This window comes from Phoca vitulina, unplaced genomic scaffold (assembly GCF_004348235.1).
Source record: "Phoca vitulina isolate PV1807 unplaced genomic scaffold, GSC_HSeal_1.0 scaffold1, whole genome shotgun sequence".
NCBI classification, from domain to species: domain Eukaryota; kingdom Metazoa; phylum Chordata; class Mammalia; order Carnivora; family Phocidae; genus Phoca; species Phoca vitulina.
This window is the reverse complement of record NW_022589704.1, coordinates 33,572,777-33,597,934: the sequence shown is the minus strand read 5'-3', so window position 1 is coordinate 33,597,934 and position 25,158 is coordinate 33,572,777. Positions and strand designations below refer to the sequence as shown.

The 25,158-nt window shown below is 37.2% G+C and overlaps 1 protein-coding gene and 1 pseudogene across 1 annotated transcript in view; one reads left to right on the top strand and one right to left on the bottom strand.

Moving 5' to 3' along the window:
• C2CD6 (C2 calcium dependent domain containing 6) overlaps positions 1–25,158 on the bottom strand; it is a 146,095-nt gene that overhangs the window by 107,530 nt on the left and 13,407 nt on the right. Inside the window, exons 2-5 of the mRNA XM_032403562.1 lie at positions 8,484–8,570; positions 5,263–5,314; positions 3,247–3,389; positions 917–1,039 (exon numbers count right to left, since the gene is read on the bottom strand). Of these exons, the coding sequence (XP_032259453.1) occupies positions 917–1,039; positions 3,247–3,389; positions 5,263–5,314; positions 8,484–8,570 (405 nt within the window). The remainder of the gene's footprint in view (positions 1–916; positions 1,040–3,246; positions 3,390–5,262; positions 5,315–8,483; positions 8,571–25,158) is intronic.
• Positions 20,436–20,831, top strand: LOC116639502 (annotated as a pseudogene).

Here is a 25,158-nt window from a genome sequence, read left to right as displayed (position 1 = left end):
GTAGACAGAGCGGCAGGCAGAGGGAGAGGGAGAAGCAGGCTCTCTGCTGAGCAGAGAGCCCGATGCGGGGCTCTATCCCAGGACCCTGGGATCATCACCTGAGCCGAAGGCAGCTGCTTAACTGACTGAGCCACCCAGGCGCCCCTGTTTAAAAGTTTTTAAATTCCATTTTTCTTCCCCTACCCCTTTTTTTTTTCTTAAGATCACCAAGATTTATGGATTTTTCTTTATTCAGAATTTGTAATGATGTTTTTGATATTCAAATTATCCTGAAATTGGCCAACAGGAGCCCCTGCAATCTGGCTCCTATGTCCTTTCATGTAACTCCATTAGTCTTCGAAGGCTCCCTTGCTTTGCCTCCTAACAAACATCCCTGAAAATCCTTCAGATGGTTTATATTTGTTCACTAATCAGTTAGTTCTCTTCCTTTGAGTCCAGGGCAGTATGGCTGCTGGAAAGGGAGAGGGTAATCCTAGACAGGAGAAAGCAAGAGAGAAGGAATGACAAAATGTGTGTACAAACCCTGCCCCCAACTCTGGCTGACCCCAAACAACACAGCCCCAGCAGACTGCAAGCAGCCCAGCTAAGGAGAAAAGAACTCAAATTTGGGCTGTCAACTAAGAGAGTCTGTGGTCTGAGTCCTGTTTAAAAACATTCCAGAAAACATAATAAAACATGCTTATTAGTCCTCTAGGTTGCCCTTCCACACAATCAATTTTTAAAATATTAGGCTGTTCCAAGCCAACTCTTTTTTTTTTTTTTTAATATAGCCAGAGGGAGACACTGTTTCCAAAGCATATAAGTTTGAAGGTAGATAATAAACCAAAAGGAGTCTGTCAGATACAGATAAATAATAACAACAAATACCAACTGGACAATGTGATACCACAGTGAAAAAAATAACCTTGATCCTTACCTGAATTACATCATAAAGGTGTACCTGAACACTCCCTAAAAAGAGAGGATATTTTTCTGTATTTTTATATTGCATTAGTTCCAAGTAAATATTATTCCGCTCATCATCTTGACGCCTAGGAACCTTGATACAAAATACATATGAAAAGAATTATCACATTTTCAGTCTGAATTTCAGATATAATTTCTGAATAAGTACATCCATAAACTAGATTTTGTTATATACATGCTTAATGGTTAGTTTTCACATGTTATTAGCCTTATAACTTTTCAATCGCATGGTCACATATACCCTAATGTCAACAAAAATCAGGACGTTGTTTATGTGTAACATCAATTACGGTCTTTTGAAACATGTACTGCCTACATTCTCTAACTCTACACAAAAGTTTAGCCTCAACACTCTACTGAAACTGTATTATAAAAGGTAATCCAATATCTAGCCCAGATAATCTAGGCAATACAAATAGTGAGTATGAAAAGACATCCAACATCCTTCTCAGTCTTTGTTCAGTAACTTATTGGTAAAAGTATCCCAAAGTATAAAATGTATTTTATTTTATCCTAGTTATATAAATACACAGTTTGAAAATCAAACAGCTCTACAATGGTTAAAGCAAAGAAAAACAACTTTTTCTCCCATGTTTAATCTTCTTTTCTGAATTTTATGATGTTTTGACATCTTAAAAAGCCTGGCCAGAGACAGACGTTCTCTCCCTGGGCTAGCCAGCTCCTAGAGACAGCAAGGGTTTAGTGAGATGGAAGCACGTCTTTCATATGCAAACTAATCCCAAAATTATAGCCCTAACCACTTCCTTATCTAACTCTCACATGGAGCCAGTATTTCCCTGGCCCTAAATCATCCTGAGACCAGGAACCAAGCAACTAGGGATGACCCTACAGCCTAAAGCCTGCAGGGAATTATTCAAACTAACCAATCCTAAATTTTTGACTCTGTTCTGCATTGCTTTCTCAAGAAAACAAAAAGTTTTATTTAAGTGGACATACACCCACAAAATTCTTAAAAATTTGGCAAGCTCAGGAAAACTATTTGCAAAGTAAAACAAATAGTATAGATTGCCTTTAGCAAAACTATGCCTTTTTTTTTTTAAACTATGCTTAAAGAACTATCTTCAGTACTCAAGACTTAAGCAAAATAAAGTTTTGAAGGTTAAAATTGAAGGTTAAAAAATATAGAGCATTGAGGAAATGTTTTAGGATTTCACTAAAATTTAACCAATATAATAAAACTATTAGGACTAACAACTGGGCTAATCAATGAATCCTACAGCTACATGAAATAGTGTTGCTCACTTAAAGAAAACTCTGAGATACATTTAAGATTCTAAGAAGCTTAGCTACAAAGAGATGCAAACTCAGCATAGGAAGCTCTGGTGTGAGAGGAAGCTTAATAAAGTGTAGTCTGAAGCCAGACTGACTCCATTCCCAGCTCCACCACTTACTAGTTCTAGGACCTTAAGAAAGTTCTTCTACCTAACAGTACCTGTTTCCTCATTTGCAAAATGAGGATTATAGTAAGAGAATATATATATTTTGGGGGGGTTGTTATAAAGACTAAATAAGTTAATCCATGCAAAAACAATTAGAGTTTATATAAGAAGAAAGGAGAGAGGGAAATGAGGAGGAAATGAAAAAAAGAGAAAGGGTATGCTCTGAACCTTTGCATCCCCTCAAAATTGGCATGTTGAAGCCTAAATCCCCAATGTGATGGTATTTGTAGATGTGGTGTTGGGGAGGGAGTTAGGTCATAAGGGTAGAGCCCTCATGCGTTGGATTAGTGCCCTTACTAGAAGAGACCCAAGAAAGAGGATCTCTTTGCTCTCTGCCATGTCACTATACAATGAAAAGATGACCATCAGGAAATCAGCGCGCAGACTCTCACCAGACACCGGATCTGCCAGAACCCTGATCCCGAAACTTCCTAGCCTCCAGAAAGCTGAGGAATGAATGTCTGTTGTTTCAGCCACCCCATCTATGGTCATTCAGCAGCCCAAGCTAAGACAGGGGGGAAGAGGATAGAGAGGAGGAGAGCAAGATAGAGAAAAATGCATGTTTGACGAACACGCAGAACCACAGACAGTAAGCTCCTAGGGAAGAAGATCATCAAGATTATGCATTTTCTAGTAAGTTGTTTATTAAAAAAAACAACAACAATATAGCCCATAGTACAGAAGTAAAATATTGTAAAATATCAAATAAAAAGGCACTGCATTTGTTTCTTTCCTATCCCTAAAAAGGGATATAATTAGTGTAGATTATTTGAAACTATAAAAATGCATTCTTATATCCAGAAGAGAACTTTAACATTACCTGTACAGAAAAGTACTTTATGTCATCAAAATTAATTGTAGTGTTCTTTTCATCATTTGGGGATAGCAAGCTACACATTTTTGTACATTTCACAATGTTGTTTATAGAGATGCGAATGAACAAATTACTGTAATATAAACTGACTGAAAATACACAGATATTGAGGAAACAAATTTTGTTATAATTGTACAATAACACACTATAAAATTAATCCATTAAGCAATTCAGGCAAAACCTAAGAATCAAACAAACAAATAAAGAAGGTAATTGTAGAGCATATTTAACAATTTTAAAGTCTTTTAAAATAGTATTTTTGCCCATCGATGGTAGGCACAACGTAAGTAGAAAAAGGAAGGTTGATTATTCTTTAGATCACTTCTCGTATTTCCATCCTCACATTTCAATTACAATCTTTTGTAAATGTTTCTGTATATTTTCTTTTTTTTTTTTTTTTTGAGAGAGAGCGAGAGTGCTAGCGGCAGGGTGGTAGTGAGGGGGGAGAATCTTAAGCAGGCTCCACGCCCAGTGTGAGTGACCCTGAGATCATTACCTGAGCCGAAATCAAGACTCAGATGCTTAACCAACTGAGCCACCCAGGAGCCCCTCTACGTATTATTTTTAAGGTGACTAAATATTTGCAATATATAGTTAAAAACTTTTCTAAGCATAATTATGTGGAAATGCAAAAATTCAAAAGTCACTTGAGTTATTTTTAACATTAAGACAGCAAAATTTAAAGCAGTTTTCTATTCTCTTATTCATTTCACTATATACTTCAGTATACTATACTGTATTTTTGTCTTTCATAGCACTCTATGCATTAAAACAATTTTGTTCATGGATCACTATATCAAAAACTAGTGATGTATGGTGACTAAGATAATATTAAAATAAAATAAAATAAAAATAAAACAACTTTGTTTTTATGATTTAACTAATTATCTTCAAAAATCTCTTTATGCAGAATTCTCTTCAATAATTCACTTTATAGGAGCATCTGGCTGGCTCAGTCAGTTAAGCGTCTGCCTTCGGCTCATGTCATGACCCCAGGGTCCTGGGATGTAGTCCCACATCGGGGTCCCTGCTCAGCGGGGAGTCTGCTTCTTCCTCTGCCTCTACCCTCCCCACTCGTGCTCTCTCTCTCGTAAAAATAAATAAAATCTTAAAAAAAAAAAAATTCACTTCATATAAAAAAGAAACACCAAGTCTTCATAATGAAACTGGTTTTATGCCATGAAAAATCTGATAATGAGCAATCAGTTTATTTAAAGGCACCAAGATAAGTAAATCCTTCAAACAATGTTTAAGATAGCACAATTATTACTTAGAAATAATTAGTAGTATCATCTAAGATATATATTTTTCCTTTTTTTTGGTAAGATATATATTTTTCCTTAAACTCATATAGTGATTGAGGTGGATTATGGATGGGTGAAAAACTTTCATCACTTTGCACATCAAAAGATGGTGTTTATTTTCCTCTGCTCTTGAATCCGGCCTGGCCCTGTGACTACTTTAATGTGCACTGGACATGACCAGGGCTGGGTCTAGGACAGGGTAAGAGCGGCACCAGCCATGGTCCAAAATTTAAGGGGACACCCAAAACTTCAGTAATCAAAATAAATAATATTTTAATGTAATATTTTTTAAAAGATCAAAATTAATGCAGAAAAAAAAATATGATGGAAAAACAAGACCTTGGGACTCTACGGAAAGAGAGAAAGGTCTAACCATTTCAGCTTCCCAGCTAAGTCCAGTCTTCCAGGCATCCTCACTAAAACACCAGACACGTAAATGAGCCATTTTAGATATTCTAGCCCTTTTGAACTGCCAGCTGACCGCAGAGCCTGCTGTGATCATGGGGACAAGTGGCGCCTAGTGAATACACACAGTGATTGATAATAAAATGGTGAAGGTTTTAAGCCACTAAGCCGTGGAGTGTTTTAAGGCAGCAATATGTAACTGAAACAGACATATATGATCATGGTATGGTTCTTAAATCAAAAGAAAGGATACTCCTAGGCGTGAAATGTCTGCAGTTCTTTATATGAACAGCAAGGCAGCCAACCTAAAACAATCAAAATAAAAACACAGCAAATGAGTTTTTAAAAGTTAACTTTCCTTCCATTTTATTCTATACCAAACTATGTATTTTTAAAAGCTCCACTTTGCTAATTTCTCTTATTAAAAATATTGTTTCTCATTAGAAATATCTAGTTAAGGGAAAACACCAGAAAAGAGAAATACAGAAGAAAAATAGGCAGGATTTATTCAAAGTAAAATTAAAATGAACAAGAATAGAAAGCAAAAAAAAAAAAAAAGAAGAAGAAGAAGAAAGAAAAAAGCACTAACTTAAATCTAACCATCACTCTTTGAATCATTGTTATTTTATATTAGGTGAGAATTGACAAAGTGTAGCATCCTGCATATAATAATAAAAAATATGCCTTGCCTCAGATGGGCTTTTTTATCCAGTATCCTAAAACCACTCTATTCATTCAACAATCATTCATCCACTACAACATCCCAAGGACTGTGAAATATTCCTTCTCTCTGTACAAAGTATTTCTAAATGTTAAATAAAATTATATCTCCTGCTTAAGCATAAAATCAAATAAAAAATAAACACAGGAATATTTGAATACTGATTTGCACTTTCAGCCAAATATATTTAGCCATGTTTGGTCTTAAAAACCAAGTAAAAACAATAGCAATATTATGTTAAACACTGTAAAACAAAATAAATGACCCAATAGTATTTTTAAATGTATGTAAATAATTTTAAAGATTTGGTTTTAAAATAATACAGAAAAAGAAATTAGCATCCAGGATTTAAGTAAAAGACTATGTCATATGAATGATGAAATCCAAAGAAGAAAGTACTGTGGTCTACTTCTTAAGGAAACTTTGATATGAAATGTTATGTTAAAGGAAAGGTTCTAAGTTTTCAAATGCAAAGGGGTGTAAGGCATATAACATGATCTAGGCAGGATTTTAAATGGTACCGCCATAGGTGATTCCATGAATCATTTTTATTTCTTAAAATCAGAGTTATATATGAGGAGGGTAAAACAGGGCAGTATAACTACAATGTTGGATTGCATAACGCTATACATTAACATTCTGTCATAAATCATTGCCTGCCTGCCAAGTATTGAACATGAAGCCATGGGCAACTACCCTAACTTTCCTTATCTTTTGATAGCTCTTTATACTTTTATATCATAGATCCATATAAAAGAAAAAAGAAAAATTTCTATTCAAATATATTTTTATTTAAATTCAATTAGCCAACATATAATAAGTACATCATTAGTTTCAGAGGTAGAGGTCAGTGATTCATCAGTTGCATATACACCCAGTGCTCCTCACATCACAAGCCCTCCTTAATGCCCATCACCCAGTTACCCCATCTCCCCACCCACCTCCCCTCCAGCAACCCTCAGTTTGTTTCCTAGAGTTAAGAGTCTCTCATGGTTTTTCAAATGTAGAAAAGTATTTAACACTTAAAAACATAATGATGACCATTCACAGGCTATGGATAACAAATGTTGCCACAAATTCTGAGACCCATCTGTGGCCCAATGCTATAAACATGTCAACATCTTCACCAACCCCCCAACATGCATGTAAAACAGGAAAGCAACTAGAAGGGTGTTTGCAAAAGCACTTTAGGCACCCAATTTTAAGACAGGCTTTTACGCACTTTTTCCAAAAAAGGGCTCTATCAGAAAGAGGAATAGTGGGTTGTGATGTAGCTCTCATTGCAGACACTTGGACAAGCCTTGCCAAATACCTCAGAATAAATCAAAGAACTTTCAGAGAGAAAGTCACGTGACAAATCATACACCGAGAGGAGCTATCACATGCCAAACATCTGTCAAAAACTTCCAGCGGACTTTTAAAAGAAGGTTATTAATATCTAGCAATATGTAATTCAACTAAGGAAAATACAAACTACGAAGTTAGGAAGTGTGAATGAAATCAAAGTATCAATTCTGAAGGACTGTAGATGTCATACTCAAGAGTATGGGTTACGGAAATCAGTACGTCAACATAATGGCATGCATGATACCTTACAGCCAAAAGTGATTTCAAGTAATCTTTTTCTAAGTAGATTCGAACAGTGACTTTGACTGTGATATACGAAAGCGTTATAAAGTTATGTGGATAAATGCACACTGTGCTCGTTTTGTAAAAACAAAATGTATACATTAATACAGTTTTACTTTTCCCCCAAAAAATCATGGTGTTAAATAAATCATATATTTTTTAATCAAGAAAATGTATAGTATATGATAGGATCTAGAGAAGAAGGCCAAGAGAAATTCTCTCACTTCATACCCATTAACTATTCTAATGATGTTCAGGAAGAGAGATAACTGTAAAAGAATGTCACAATATTTGATAGTTCTGAATGTACATAGATCCTCATGTCCTATATTCTATAGCACCCAAAGGAAAAAACAGATTTTTTTCTGGTTCTCAGCCCAGATATTGGGTCCTACCTGTGTGTTTGTGTGTATGTATGATTCATGAGTATGTTTGCTTTTGTTCCTGGGACTTGAGGGAAAGGTGTGGGGTCAATTTTCCAATCATAGCTCAAAGCCTCCTAAATCTGACAATAAATACAGTCACCTGCCCAGCACAATAAAAATACTGAATCTTAGGCCCCATTCCCAGATTCTAAGTTAGCAGATCTTAGGTGAGGGCCGAGAATCAATGTTTTTATTATTTATTTATTTATTTATTTTTTAAAGATTTTATTTATTTATTTGACAGAGAGAGAGACAGCGAGAGAGGGAACACAAGCAGGGGGAGTGGGAGAGGGAGAAGCAGGCTTCTTGCTGAGCAGGGAGCCCGATGCAGGGCTCGATCCCAGGACCCCGGGACCATGACCTGAGCCGAAGGCAGATGCTTAACGACTGAGCCACCCAGGCGCCCCAAGAATCAATGTTTTTAAAAAGTATACTAGACGATTCTGATGTAACTAGAGTCTGGGAATCCCTACATAGGGAACATTTTTTTTTTTTCCTGTGAATCAAGATGCTTTCCATAATTTCAGTGATTACAGAATGCTCTTCTGACTTGATGAAAAAATGAACAATTCATAAATGTTATCAGAGAGAACCATTTTCTATATGTACTTTTTGATTATCAAATAATAAATATTAACTGGTCTTCACATAAATTAAGAAATAATCTGTACAGGTTTGTGGAAGATGAGTCTCACATACCACGTCCCCAAATGGTATCAAAGTTGGCACTTCAGGTGTTATTTCCAGTTCTTTACTTTCAGACCCTTTAAGAGTTTTTCTCAGCATCTACAATGTAAATAAATTAACATTAGACTTTAGAAGGCAAAGAAGAAATAGATAAAAGTTCATTTCAACAAATATCTTATGAGAATCTACTAAGTAAAAGGTATTATTCTAGGCAGTGGAATATTAATATGAGTAGAAATCTCATCCCTACCCTCAGTAAGGTTACCAGTAAGTTAGCAGAGAAGCAAAATGTAAACAAATATAAAATCATTCAGGGAATCATGAGAGAGGAGAGAAGGGCATAGTACCATGAATAATGAGCTCTGCTTGCTAACTAAAAATGACCATCATTACCACATTTTAGTCTTAATCTGATATGGACCAAGAACTGTATCCCACAGATGGCAGTGATCCTGCTTGCAAGTTATTCCAATATTCATTCAGTTAATCAGCCACAGAAGGAACTGCAATTTAATAATTTGGAACAGCAAGTACACGGGAATGGAGCAATGGACCAATGGCTTTTGGTGTTGAGTTGTCTCATTTCCTCCAGAGTAACTTCGCTAACAGATATTTGTGGGTTGGTATTTAACTTTGTTCCTAAGGGCTCTGGTCACTACACATGATGGTTAACTTTTAAAAATTACAAGACATTTTCGTATAGATTTTAAAGAGAAACAGAAGGAAGGTGAATGGAGGAGAGATGTGAGGGGAATAGGGAAAACCGATTACAAATTTAACTTGAAAAGAATTATATTTATCCCCAACCTTTGCTAACTTGAATCAACATGGCCTTACTTATAAACATTAACTTCCCAGGAATCTGTTGTTTTGTGTCTTTTCAAGAATCAACTGTTCAATTTTTGATGTATGTAATAAATCCTGAGTTATGTTGAAATTTTTGCTTCAAAGTATATAACAAACACTTGAGTTGTACTGAAAAAATTTGTTGTACAAACAACATATGTTGGGTCATTTTGCTATTGCTGCATCTGATTGGCTTAATGGGTTTTATATGTATGATTTTTATATATTTGTATAATTTGTAGTTTAAGGTAACTGAGTGACAATTACTATATTGTCACAAAAACACCAAACTGTGGTACATTATATGTGTATTCAATGTGGACCCTCATGCTTCCTAATGTTATGATAACCTTACTAATGGAAGTCTACTTGGAATGTGCATTTTAATAAATACAAAATAATTGGGGGGAAAATCCTTTAGAACACTCATGCTCAATTTATCCTTAACTATGTGGCAAAAATACTGCTTCTCCCCCCTCAGATCACTACCTTTTTACTTTCCTTATTTGAGCAGAGTTCTCTTCAGTGGCAGCAACATGAGCAAAACAACTCTTTGCCTAAATTCTATTAGAATCTTGAACAAAAGTTCTAAAGAGTAGTCTCATAAGGCCTACTCATACCACCTAGAATTTCTCCTGAACCTGAAGAGAATTTTTATTTCAGTTAATTCTACTATGTCACTTTTGGCCCCACTCAGTAAAAGTCCCTCATGGCACATCTTTTAAAAGTCTATATATTCGGGTGCCTGGGTGGCTCAGTCGTTAAGCGTCTGCCTTCGGCTCAGGTCATGCTCCCAGGGTCCTGGGATCGAGTCCCACATCGGGCTCCCTGCTCGGCGGGAAGGCTGCTTCTCCCTCTCCCACTCCCCCTGCTTGTGTTCCCTCTCTCGCTGTGTCTCTCTCTGTCAAATAAATAAAATCTTTAAAAAAAAAAAGTTATTTTCACACTTATTAAAATGTCACTCCCTTACTCTGAAAAGACAGATTAAGAAATATCCATTTTAAAATATTTGCTAGTTTACATACTGTTGATAGTTATTTGTCATCCCAGAAAAGGTTAGCAAATTTGGAACATTTGTCTTTTTCTAAGACCAAAGTACATGGTATATCTTTATGTTTGCCAACTTTTGAAAAATATTTTGCCATGAAATTTTTTATGCTCAGTCCTCATCTATTTGTAAAGCACACTGAATATGCTACTTAAGGTAAGTACTTAGTTAAGTGGTCAATCCACTTAACAAATGCAATACCCTGAACTCATGAAGGCAGTAGTACGACCTCTCTGAGTATAAAACTCACGCTTTTCCTCAGAATATTTGTCTACTGCTTATAGTTAGTTGTATGTGCTTACTTTCTTATTTGTTAAAGAAAATTGTTAGATTCTAATATTTTCTTTCACTACTTTAGGAGATAATCCCTGGGCCTTGCTATGAGTGTCCTTGTTTCCTGGGGACAGAACCACAGAGGGTAAAAAAGAGTCATTGCTCCCGAGTTAGGCAGGGGAAAGAGGATTTAAAAAATATTTTTTGGAGTTAATAATTCCAGGTACTTGTAGTTTACAGAATGAATGGGAAGATCTGACCAATCAAATAAGTTATTCTTTTTTCCCATGTAGGAAATCTGGGTTGGATAAAGAAAAAGTAAAGATAAAAGTCTCTTTTTTCAGCCGTTGTTCTTCTCATAGAGAAACTGTAATTGTTTTTTTTTGTTTTTGTTCTTGTTTTTCGCACCTCTCTGTCTTCAACACCAGACTGAATTTCCTAAGGACAAGAACACTTCAAGCTGGAAGCAGCACAGTGCCAGGCATATAGTTGTGCCAGCACATAGTAAATATTAATGTAAAGACACTGAGGTTTCTGTTAGGGCTAAGAAGTAGGATTATACTGGAAAAGCTAAGCGCGTAGGCTAGTGGGTTTCCAAATAAAACTGTAATGGGGGAGAGTAGGTCAAAAAGGTCATTGGGGAAGAAGTGCAGAACAATGTAAGTGAATATATAGACTTTTTTTTTTTTTTTTAAAGATTTTATTTATTTATTTGACAGAGAGAGAGAGAGCGAGAGCAGGAACACAAGCAGGGGGAGTGGGAGAGGGAGAAGCAGGCTTCCCGCCGAGCAGGGAGCCCGATGTGGGACTCTATCCCAGGACCCCGGGATCATGACCTGAGCCGAAGGCAGTCGCTCAACCGAGCCACCCAGGCGCCCCGAAAATAACTCTTTTTGAAATGAACTTGTGTTAAGAACATTTTGAAAAGTATTGGAAATATTTTCATCCAGTGTTATATTCTGTGCGTGCAAATGTGCTATGATCACCCTACAAGCTCGTGGTATCACACTTCAACAACTTAGAAACCATTTCCTCATCTGTTTAAAAATCTCACAAAAGAAGGGTTTCAGCAGGTTAGGAGACCATTTTTCCTTTCAAATATAAAAAATGCAACGCCTTCCAATTAGTTTGCCAGAACTAATTACTCAGAAAAGACGACATTTTACTGATAAAATCTGGACTAAAAACTTTGAAAAGTAAAATAGAAATGAAAAATGAGAAATGTGATTTTACTAAGCACAACCAAGATGCACCTCTTCCATTTGAAATTTCAAATCTTTGAAAGTATCTTTTTCAAATACAATAGCATTAAAAACCATATACTGAAATAATAAATTTGCCTTAGAATGAGACCTTCAAATTACTACATCACAAATATTAAATCATGCTTTTCAAAAACAGTAGTGCTTATTGAGCTCTGTACCACTAAGAAACAACATGGAAATCATTTTGCAAAATACTGCTTATCATTTTTAACTTTTTGTATATTGTAGAATTTATACAGTAAATTACAGTACGCTTATGTATAAATAAATACACAAACATTGGTGATAGATGTTCATGTTTTTTATTGATACTGTGCAGTCAATGCAATTTGGAGACGACTTCTACAGAGTCACAGCTAAATGCCTATAATTTGTCTCACTTTCCTAAGTGTGCCTTTCTGGAGGCTTTAAGCTGCCAGTTTCCATGCATATTCCCACCTAGGCACAGTCTGCTTAGAATGAAGCAGGTTACCTTCTCCATTTCATACATGCTGCCTTCAATTTGAGATGGAGGAGGGGGTTCCAGAATAGTTCCCAGTTTAGACTCATTACCAGAAAGCCTTAGATAAAATCGATACTTAGTTCCTCATTTGATTGTCCTCTTTTTAGCAAATACTAATGGCCACAACCCTGGAGCAAAAGAGAAGCAAGAGATAATATTCCAGTACCAAGCCCCATCCAGGATGCCTACGAAGTATCTCATATAAACACGTGGCAAATAAGGGGAGTGGGGAGAAAGTGTTAGGGAAGGAGGTGATGATTACTTCAAGTGAGTTTGAAGAGGAAAAAAATTAAGAACTAGAGGGAGAGAAGCTTAGAATAAGTAAGTGTAAAAGCATAAAGAAGCAAGGCATAGTTTTATTCCATTATTATATTTATATAATATACATATGTATATTATACTGAGATACATATACTTAGGTATAATAAGTATGTATACTTACATATAAATATATAAATACTATAATACGCATGTTCATATTATACTTATATATTTATATAGGTAAATATTATTGCTTCACGATATATATATATACACACACACACACACACACACACACACAGATGGCCATCAAATAACATGAATTTGAACTGTGTGGGTTCACTTATACAACAGTTTTTTCCAATAAATTTATGTACAGTACTATAAATATTTTCATTTCCTTATGATTTTAATTTTCCTTTATTTTATTGTAAGAATACAGTATATAATACATATAGCATACAAAATATGTGTTAATGAACTGTTTATGTCATCAGTAAAGCTTCCAGTCAACAGTAGACATTAGTAGCAAATTTTGGAGGGAATCAAAAGTTATACATGGATTTTCAACTGCATGGAGGTCAGTGTCCCTGACCCTCATGTTGTTCAAGAGTCAACTCTAAATAATTCATCTCCTCAAATTGAACTATAGATTCAATGCAACCAAAATCAAAGTCCCGAAAAGTTTTCCTACAGAAATTGATGAGATTTTCCAAAAATTAATATGGAAATGGAAAATCCAAGAACAGCTAAGACCATCTTAAAGAAGAAAAACAAAATGAAGTATTAAAAAATTAAAGAAATAAGGACATTATTTCTTAATGTTTGAACACATTAGCAAAAGCATAGATAAATGCACCAAAGAAACTGATTAGAGTCTAGAAATAGACCCTGACACAGGCACTTCACTTGTGACAAAGTTGGTACTGCAGAATAGTAGAGAAAAAAACACTCTAAGGTAGGTCAAGTAGAAATCACCATGCCGGAAAAAAAAAAGAATAAAAGGAAGAAGGTGAGAGAGGAAAAAAAGAAAAGAAAATCTGACTTATAACTCACACCATATACACAAAAATCAGTTATAGGTGAATTGTTGATCTCGGTGTCAAAGGAAAAACAATAACAAGATAATACACGAGAATATTTCCATGAGGTTGGAGTAGAAGATTTCCAAAACAGAACACAAAAAGCAATAACCATAAATAAGAAAGTTTGATACAGTAAACTCCATTAAATTTAATAACTTCTGCTTATCAAAAGATGTCATACATATTTGGAAGAAAATATTTACAACATGTATGGTACAAGTGACAAAGAGCCTATAACTAGAATATATACACAAACTTATATAAATTAATAAGAAAAAGACCAACAGTCCAAAAGAAAAATGAAAAAGAGACTTCAATAGGCATTTCACAAAAGAGTTTATGTGATGGCTAGTAAGCATTTGGAAGGGAACTCACCCTCATTAGTCATCAGGGGAAAAAAGTTAACACCACAAAGAGATAACACTAACATATCTCATATAACACTAACATAGTTAAAAATAAAGACACTGACAATATCAAGTGGCAAGGATGTGGAGTAACTAGAATTCTAATACACTGCCAGTAAGAATATAAATTGGTCTATCTTCTTTGAAAAACTGTTTAGTATTATGTACTGAATTTGAGCATATATATAATTATGACCCAGAAATTCCATTACTAGATATGTCCTCAACAGCATACCTCTACTGCTCTCTTTTTTTTTTTTTAAAGATTTTATTTATTTATTTGAGAGAGAGAAAGAGAAAGCATGAGCAGAGGGAAGGGCAGAGGGAGAAACAGGCTCCCTGCTGAGCAGGAAGCCCAACATGGGACTCGATCCCAGGACCCAATATCATGACCTGAGCCTAAGGCAGAGCTTAACCGACTGAGCCATGCAGGCACCCCTCTACCTCTCTCCTATAAAGGCATTTGTGATTACATTTAGGGCCCAACTCAGATAATCCGGGATGATCTCCCCATCTCAAAATCCTAAAATTCATTGTTATCTCCAAGCTCATTGCCATATAAGGCATATAAACTACTACAACTATAAATAATTTTATGCTAACAAATTAGACAATTTAGGTGAAATGGAAAAATTCCTAGAAAGACACAAATTACCAAAACTGACTCAAGAAGAAAGAATATCTGAAAAGACCTATAATAAGTAAAGAAATTGAATTAATAACTAAAACTGCCTAAAAAGAAAAACTCAGGCCCAGACTCTTTCACTGGTGAATTCTACCAAACACTTAAAGAAGAAATTATAAAATCCTTCGCAAACTCTTTCAGGGAAAAGAAAGGAGGGTGGGGAGGAAGACAAAGGAACACTCCCCAAGATATTCTATGAGGTCAAAATTATGTTCATACCAAAGCCAGACAGATATTGCAAGATGAGAAAATGAACAGAGGGAAAAATCCTCAACAAAATATGAGTAAGCCAAATCCAGCAACATATAAAGAGGACCATATGCCATGACAAAGTGGGATTTTTCCATCTGAAAATCAATTAACGTAATAAACCATATTAATAAAAATGTCCAAAAAAGAACAAAAATCACATGATCATTTCAAGAGATACAGAAAACGTATTTGACAAAATCTAAAATTCACTCTTAATAAAAACTCTGAACAGACTAGGAATAGGAAGGAACTTACCTAATATCACACTCAATGGTGAAAGACTGAATACTTTTCCCCTAAGATCGGTAAGGCAAGTGTTCACTCTCACTACTTTTAATCAGCATTGTACTGTAGGTTATATCCAATGCAGTCAGACAAGAAAAAGAAAAAGTATCCACCTTTGAAAGAAAGGGGTAAAACTGGTCTTTATATACAGGCATTACACTCCCATATATATAGAAAGTCTAAAGAAATCCACACACACAAAAAGAAATTACTAGAACTAATAAACAAGCTCAATGAAATATCAGGATACAAGAACAAAATACAAAAAAAATCTTTTGTATTTCTATATAATAGCAATGAAAACAAGTATATTTTGAAATAGCACCAAAATAACAAAATCCTGAGGAATAAATTTAACAGAAGAAATGTAGTAAATTTAACAGAAGAAGCATAACAAAATAATAAACTTAACAGAAAAAAACATTAAGACTTGTACACTGAAAACAACAAAACATTTCTAAGTGAAATTAAAGATCTAAATGCATGGCAAATATTACACGTTCACAGATGGAAAGATTCAATACTGGTAGGATATCAATTCCCAATAAAATATACAAACCACTAACTAACTTAATCAAGAAAAGGGGATAAAACACAATTAAGACATTCCAGTCCGGGCGCCAGGGTGGCAGAGTTGGTTAAGTGACTGCCTTCAGCTCAGGTCATGATCCTAGAGTCCCAGGATGGAGTCCCGCATCGGGCTCCCTGCTCAGTGGGGAGTCTGCTGTCTCCCTCTGACCCTCCCCCCTCTCATGCTCTCTCTCTCAAATAAATAAATAAAAAATCTTAAAAAAAAAAAAGACATTCCAGTCCATGATGGTGATACAGGAAGACCCTGAACTCACTTCCTCCACAGAACACACCAAATTATACCTATTAATAGAAAAATTCCTCCTGAAGAAAAACTGAAGGCTGACTGAACAACTTCTGAAAACCAAAGATAGAGAGATGAGTGGGAGAACAGCAAGAGAAACAGAGATGGGGTAACAAAGGTAACCCCCACCCCCAGGATACTGCGAATGGCAGTGGGAAGGGATAGTACTGAGGAACTGGGAAGGGAACAGATTCCTCTGTCCTCGGGAACAAACAAACAAACAAAAAACCCTGCAGTTTAAAAGAGGAACCAGTATATAAGAGAGACAACAAAGCCTAGACTAGAGCAGTATTTGGACATGATAATGGGCAGATCCATTTGTCACAGCAAGCTTGTGACCTCAGCAAGCCCAGGATCCACAAGACCACACCACTCCCAATTGCACTGGGGCACAGAAAAAAAAAAAAAAAATCCAGGGTTTAAACAGGCCAAGGAAATGTGGGAATGCTCTCTCTCCTTCCACCTTAAAAGCCCAGACCAGAACAGGATCTGGCTCACAGTGAGCTCACAACCTCAGTGAACCCAGAGTCTATAAGACCACACCAGCCTCTGTGGTGCTGGGGCACAGAAAATAAGCTACATGTGTAAATTTTATGTAAAAATTATCTTCATTTTTATTTTTTTAAGTTTTTAAAATTTGTCTTGTCTTTTTAAAATTCTTTTTGGGCTTATTTATTCATTCCATAAAAAGCCACAGTTTCAAACAGTAACTAGCATATACTGCCACAGCTCCAGCCAGCCACCAATAGTCACCAAGGACACACAGTCTACATAGAGGACACCATACACAAAAACACTCCTTCAAGGTTAGGAGAAGTAGTCTTTCTGCCTAATCCATAACTATAAACACAGAAAGTCAAGCAAAATGGGGAGAGAGAAAAATATATTTCAAAAGAAAGAACAGGAAAAAACTTCAGAAAAAAAACTAAATGAAACAAAGATAAGCAAGATGCCTGGTAAAGAATTTAAAGTAATGATTGTAAACATATTCACTGGACTGGAGCAAAGAGGGAACTCAGTAGTCTGTCAATATAGAGATAGAAAATATTAAAAAGAACCAATCAGTTACCATAACTGAAATGAAAAACACACTAGAGGGACTTGAGAGTAAATTAGAAAATGCAGAAGAATGTATCAGTGAACTAGACGAAAGGGTAACGGAAAGCACAAAAGCTGAACAGTAAAAAGAGAACAGAACTTAAAAAAAAAACTGAGGATAGATTAAGAGATCTCTTGGACAACATGAAGTGAACAAACATTATAGGAGTCCCAGATGAATGAGAGACAGAGAAAAGTATAAAAAAAGTTATTAGAGGAAATAATAACAGAAAACTTTCCTAACCTGAAGATGGAAATAGACATCCAAATCCAAGAAACACAGAGAGTCCTAAACAAGATGAACCCAAGGAGGTCCACACTATGGCACATAATACTTAAAACGTCAAATGCTGGGGAAGATAGTGGAGTGGGAGGATCCTAGTCTCATCTTGTCCCACAGACACACCTAGATAACACCCATATCAGTGTAACTAACACAGAAAATGATGGGAAGATTGGCAGATCAGGCTTTCCACAGTTAATTGTAGAGAGGAGGCCACATCAAAAAATGGTAGGAAAGCTGGAGACACACTCAGGAACCAAACTGACCCGCAAGACTGACTGCAGGAGGGAGGGACATTGCAGGCATGAAGAAGAGGAAGAGCAAATCCCATATCAGTCACCCCAGGCACGGGGGACCTGCACTGGGAAGATGAATCCCCATAACATTTGACTCTGAAACTAGAGGGGCTTAACTTTGCAAGTTTTTACAATCAGTGGGGCTAAACACCAGGAACATTAAAAATAAGCAGGCTTGGCTCTGCAAGAGCCAAAGGGCTATAGAAAACTGTGTCCTTGGCATTAAAAAGACAGCATGACAAAAACCCTGCCAAGTTATAACATAGAAGTAGAAGTTTCTGAGGCACCTGGGGTATCGCGGAAGAATTCTTTGCTGGTCTCAGAGCCTGCACAGGAAGGGCAAGTTCCTTTGTGAAGCTTATCTAAGAACAAAGGAGCTAGCTGGTACCATTTCTTTCTCCTGCCCACCAGTCTACATTCACTGACACTTGTGGAAAGCAGCCCAAACACTTTCCACCAGCTTGCTAACAGTGCACCACACCCCCACTTTCTCCTGCAGCTCCATGCCATCTATCTCTCCCCACTAGAGAGGAGTCTATCCAAGGAGGTGCCAAAAACATGGCATTGTGCAAGCAGCCTAGTGGCCAGCACCACTCCAAAGTAACTACTGCCCTGGGAGGAGTTCACACACACACACCAGTTCAACTGTGGCCCAATGCTGGGGGCAGACATATAATCTGACTACTGGCCCCAACCACCAACAAAAACCTCACAGGGTGCAGCACACAGAGAGCACCCAGTAGTTCAGGGTCACTGCAACCTCCAACAGAGAAACTGGGGCAAACATCTGGTCTTACTGTAGGCCCTGCCCACCAACAAAGCCTTCCAAGGGACAATGCAGGCAGAGTGTCCTGCAGTTCACTGCAACTGTAGTTCTAACAAACAAGCTGAGTGCAGGCATCTGGTCTGACCCAACTCAAGCCTGAGGTGACCACAGACTGGCCCCGTACAGCACAGGGACTAAACCTTGCCCACAACAAGCAAACAAGGCCATTGCAGATGATGGTACTGAAGGCAAACAGAGCTCAACCACAACAGGAAGTACACCGCACACTTAGAAGATACCCCTGAAGCACCTGGTTCTGGTGAACAGGGGACATTGTGCTATAGGGCACTACAGGTCCTCCTCTTCATAAGGCCACTACTTGAATAGCAGGAGATGTAGCTGGCTTTCCTAACACATAGAAACAGACACAGAGAGCCTGGCAAAATGAGGAGACAGAGGAATATGCCCCAAATTAAAGAACAGGACAAAATAAAAGCAAGATAGCCAAATGAAACAGAGATAAGTAACATGCCTGACAAAGAATTTAAAGTAATGGTCACAAAGATACGCACTGGACTTGAGAAAAGAGAGGAGAACCCCGAGAACTTCAACAAAGAGAGAGAAAACATAAAAAAGCATGAATCAGAGATGAAGAACACAATAACTGAATTTAAAAATACACTAGAGGGAATAAATTGTAGACTAGAGGAAGCACAAGAACAGATCAGTGAGCTGGGAGACAGAATAATGAAAATCAAATGGAACAGGAGAACAAAAAATAATAAAAAAATGAGAATAGATTTTTTTAAAAGATTTTATTTATTTACTTGAGAGAGAGACAGAGGGAGCACAAGTGGGGGGAGGAGAAGGGGCAGAGGGAGAGGGAGAAACAGACTTCCTGCTGAGTGGGGAGTCCAACACAGAGCTTGATCCCAGGACCCTGAGATCATGACTTGAGCTGAAGTCAGACACTTAATCAACTGGGCCACCCAGGTGCCCCCCCCCCAAAATGAGCATAGATTAAGGGAACTCAGTGACACCATCAAGTGTAACAATGTTTTCATTATAAGGATCACAGAAGGAGAAAAAAGAAAGAAGGGAACAGAAAATTTGAAAAAAATAATATCTGAAATCATCTGAAATCTGGAGAAGGAAACAAATATCCAGATCCAGCACGCACAGAAAGCCCCCAACAAAATCAACCCAAGGAGGCCCACACTAAGAGACAGGGTAATTAAAGTGGCAATAAGTAATTATTAAGAGGGAATTTTAAAAGCAACAAGAGGAAACATCACATACAAAGGAAACCACTTAAGTCTACCAGCTAATTTTTCAGCAGAAATTTTGCAGGCCAGAAGGAAGTAACATGATATATTCAAAGTGCTGAAACAAACAAACAAACAAAAATATGCGACCAAGAGTACTCTACCCTGCAAGGCTATCACTCAGAATAGAAGGAGAGAGAGAGTTTCCAGATGAACAAAAGTTAAAGAAATTCACCACCACTAAACCAAGTCTTACAAGAAATGTTAAAGGGGACTGAGTGGAAAGAAAAGACCATAATCAGAAGTAAGAAAAGCAGAAGGCACAAAAGCAGTAAAATTAAGTATATCTGTAAAAATTGGTGAAGAGAGTCATAAAAGGATTTTAACAATGACACTATAGCGATAGGCCACCTGCTTCCCATAACTGTGCATTCACCCCTCCTGTCCTCTTTCCACCATCTTTCCATGCCGCCATAATGGTGCACATGAATGTCCTGGAAGATGCTCTCAAGAGCATTAACAATGCTGAAAACAGAGGCCAATGCCAGGTTCTTATTAGGCCATGCTCCAAAGTCATCAACCGGTTTCTCACTGTGATGATGAAGCATGGTTACATTGGTGAATTTGAAAGCACTGATGATCACAGAGTGGGGTAAATTGTTGTGAACCTCACAGACAGGTTAAACAAGTGTGGAGTGATCAGCCCCAGATTTGATGTACAACTGAAAGATCTAGAAAAATGGCAGAATAACCTGCTCCCATCCTGCCAGTTTGGTTTCACTGTACTGACAACCTCAGCTGGCATCATGGACCATGAAGAAGCAAGACGAAAACACAAAGGAGGGAAAATCCTGGGATTCTTTTTCTAGGGATATAGTATATACGTGCAAATAAAATGCCTCAATGGAAAAAAATAAATAAATAAACAATGACACTATATATCTGAAATGTAGGGGTTGGGAGAAGAGTAAAAATTTAGTGCTTTCAGAATGGGTTCAAACTTAAGCCAATATCAACTTAATATAAACTGTTATACACACAAGATGTTATATATAAACCTAATGGTAACCACAAATCAAAAACCTATAATAGATATGCAAAAAATAAAGAAAAGGAATTCAAGCACTAAAGAAAGCCATCAAACCATGAAAGAGGAGAAAAAGAGAGAAAAGGAAAAGAAAAGAACTATAAAAATAACCATAAAACTGGGGTGCCTGGGTGGCTCAGTCATTAAGCAGCTGCCTTCGGCTCAGGTCATGATCCCAGGGTCCTGGGATCGAGCCCCACATCAGGCTCCCTGCTCCAAAGGAAGCCTGCTTCTCCCTCCCCCACTCCCCCTGTTTGTGTTCCCTCTATCGCTGTCTCTCTCTCTCTGTCAAATAAATTTTAAAAATATTTTTTAAAAAATAACCATAAAACAACAAAATGGCAATAAGTACGTATCTATTGATAATTACTTTGGATATAGACGAAACTTTCTGATCAAAAGACATAAGGTGACAGAATGAATAAAAAAGCAAGACCTATACGCTGCCTATAGGAGATTCATTTCAGACCTAAAGACACATGCAGATTGAAAGTGAAGGGATGGAGGTGCCTGGGTGCTCAGTTGGTTAAGCATCCAACTCTTGATCTCAGCTCAGGTCTTGATCTCAGGGTCATGAGTTCAAGCCCTGCACTGGGCTCCATGCTGGGCATGGAGCCTACTTTAAAAATAAACAAACAAACAAAAAAGAAAGTGAAGGGATGGAAAAACATTTATCATAGAAATGAAGATGAAAAGAAACCCAGGGCAGTGATACTTAATAGGCTTCAAACAAAATAGACTTCAAAACAAAGACTGTAACAAGAGATGAAGGACACTACATAATCATAAAGGGAACAAGAAGATATAACAATTGTAAATATTTATGCACCTAACATGGGAGCACTCAAATACATAAGGTACCTATTAACAAACATAAGGAAGTAATTGATGGTTATACAATAATAGGAGGGGACATCGACACCCCACTTATCTCAATAGATCATCCAAACAGAAAATCAACAAGTGGCTTTGAATGACACTTTGGACCAAATGGATATAACAGATATATTCAGAACATGCTATCCAAAACAGCAGAATATACATTCTTTTCAAGTGCACGTGAAATGTTCTCCAGAATAGATACCATGTTAGGTGACAAATCAAGTATGAACAAATTCAAAAAGACTAAAGTCATATCATGCATCTTTTCAGACCACAACACTATGAAACTAGAAATTAACCACAAGAAAAAATCTGGAAAGAACAAAAGTACATCGAGGTTAAATAACATGCTACTCAACAATGAAAGGGTCAACCAAGAAATCAAAGACGAAGTCAAAAAACACATGGAGACAAATGAAAATGAATATACAACAGTCGAAAACCATTGGAATACAGAAAAGCTGTTATAAGTTTATAGCAATACAAGCCTACCTCAAGAAGGAAGAAAAATCTCCAATAAACAACCCAACCTTAACACCTACCAGAGCCAGAAAAAGAGGAACAAAGTAAAAAAATCAGTAGAAGAAAGGAAATAATAAAGATTAGAGTAGAAATAAGTTAAATAGAAACTAAAAAAAAAAAAAAAAAAAGAACACCTCAATGAAACGAGAAGCTGGTTCTTTGAAATGGTCAACAAAATTGATAAACCTTTAGCCAGACTCAACAAGCAAAAAAAAAGAGAGAGAGGACTCAAAATCAGAAATGAAAGAGGACCTGTAAGAGAATATTATGAAAAATTATATGCCAACAAATGGGCAACCTAGAAGAAATGGATAAATTCCTAGAAACATACAACTACCCAAAACTGAACCAGGAAGAAATAGAAAATTTGAACAGACCAATTATCAGCAATGAAATGGAATCAATAATCAAAAAACTCTGAACAAAAGTCCAGCACCAGACAGCTTCAAGGGGAATTCTACCAAACATTTAAAGAAGGGATAATACCTATTCTTTTCAAACTATTCCAAAAAAATAAAAGAGCAAGGAAAACTTCCAAATTCATTCTATAAGGCCAGCATTACCCTGATACCAAAAACAAATAAAGACACTACAAAAAAAGAGAACTACAAATCAATATCTCTGATGAACACAGATGCAAAAATCCTCAACAAAATATTAGCAAACTGAATCCAACAATACATTTAAAGTCATTCACTACGAGCAAGGGGGACTTATTCCTGGGAGGCAAGGGTGGTTCAATATTCACAAAATAATCAGTGTGATACATCACATCAACAAGTGGAAGGATAAAAAGCATATGATCATCTCAATAAATGTAGAAAAAACATTTGACAAAATACAACATCCATTTGTGATAAAAACTCTCAACAAAGTAGGTTTAAAGGGAACATACCTCAACATAATAAAGGCCATATATGAAAACCCACAGCTAAGATCATACTCAGCAGGGAAATACTGAGAGCTTTTCCACTAACATCAGGAACAAAATACAGATGTCCACTCTTACCACTTTTGTTCAACATAGTCTGGACATCCTAGCCACAGAAATCATACAAGAAAAAGAAATAAGAGGCATCCAAATGAGTAAGGAAGAGGTGAAACTTTCACTATTTGCAAATGACATGATACTGTATGTAAAAAACCCTAAAGTCTCCACCAGAGAACTACTAGAACTTATAGATGAATTCAGTGAGGTCAAAGGATACAAAATCAATGTATAGATATCTACTGCATTTCTAGACACTAGTAATAAAGCAGCAGAGACATTAAGGAATAATCCCAATTATAACTGCACCAAAAATAATTTTAAAATATGCAGGAATAGGGATGCCTGGGTGGCTCAGTTGGTTAAGCGTATGCCTTTGGCTCAGGTCATGATCCCAGGGTCCTCGGACTGAGTCCCGTATCAGGCTCCTTGCTCAGCAGGGAGCCTGCTTCTCCCTCTGCCTGCTTTTCCCCCTGCTTGTGCTCTCTCTCTGACAAATAAGTAAATAAATCTTTAAAAAAGGATGCAGGAATAAACTTAACCAAGGAGGTGAAAGACCTGCACTCTGAAAACTATAATACACTGATGAAAGAAGTTGAAGATGACACAAACTAAAGGAAAGATATTCCATGCTCATGTACGTACTACCTAAAGCAATCTACAGATTTAAAGCAATGCCTATCAAAATACATTTTCCACAGAACTAGAACAATCTTCAAATTTTTATGGAACCACAAAAGACCCCAAATAGCTAAAGCAATCGTGAAAAAGAAAAACAAAAATGGAGGTATCACAATTCCAGATTTCAAGTTATACTACAAAGCCGTAGTAATCAAAACAGTATGATATGGGCACAAAAACTGACACATAGGCTTCTGGAGTTAAAATGGCAGAATAGTAGTGAGACCCTGGGCTTGGCCTCATCCCTCAAACACAGCTAGATCAACATCCAACTATTTTGAACAACTAGAAATACGATTTGAAGATTAAGAAAACAATCTGCACAGTTGGAGGGAGAGAACATGGCAGATGTGAGGTTTGGAGCCATGAACTGGGGGAGAGGCAAGCCACGGGACCTCAAAGGGAAGGGAACCCTTTTCCCAGTGCAAAATCAGGGAGAGGGAGAGAGCAAGAGAGAGTACAGCAGGTAGGGATCGCACAATAAGCAGCACTGAAAAGATCCCCTGGGTCGCACTGGGAGAGATCACTCCCCTTCCTGGAATACATTTGGAAGAGCGCATTTTGCCTCTCCAAGGACTAAAGGTCAGCTGGGAGCCGTTGAGTGGCACTCAACAACAGGGACAGAGGTGCATGCAGAGGGCAGAGAACATTGTACCAGCTTTTTGCTGTGAGCCACAATAGACTTAAACCCCCATGTGCATGCTGAGCAGCTGCTTTTCTGGGACAGAACTGAGCAGAGAGCAGACACACGGACAGAATGCAGATAACCTGGTCGCTGCTTTTCGCTCTCTGCCACAATAGACTCAAGCCTCTGTGTGACTGCTTTTCTGGGACAGAACAAAGTAGGAGACTGAGTCGCATGCAGATGGCAGATAACCTGGTTGCAGCTTTCCGCTGTGCATCACAATAAACTCCAGCCTCCGAGCGCACTGTGCAACTGCTTTTCTGGGACAGGATGGTGCTGGGTGGGCCTCGAGGCTCTCCTCTAGGGGAGGGGATTCGGTCTGCCCCTTGCCAGGCCCTTTAAAACGTGGAG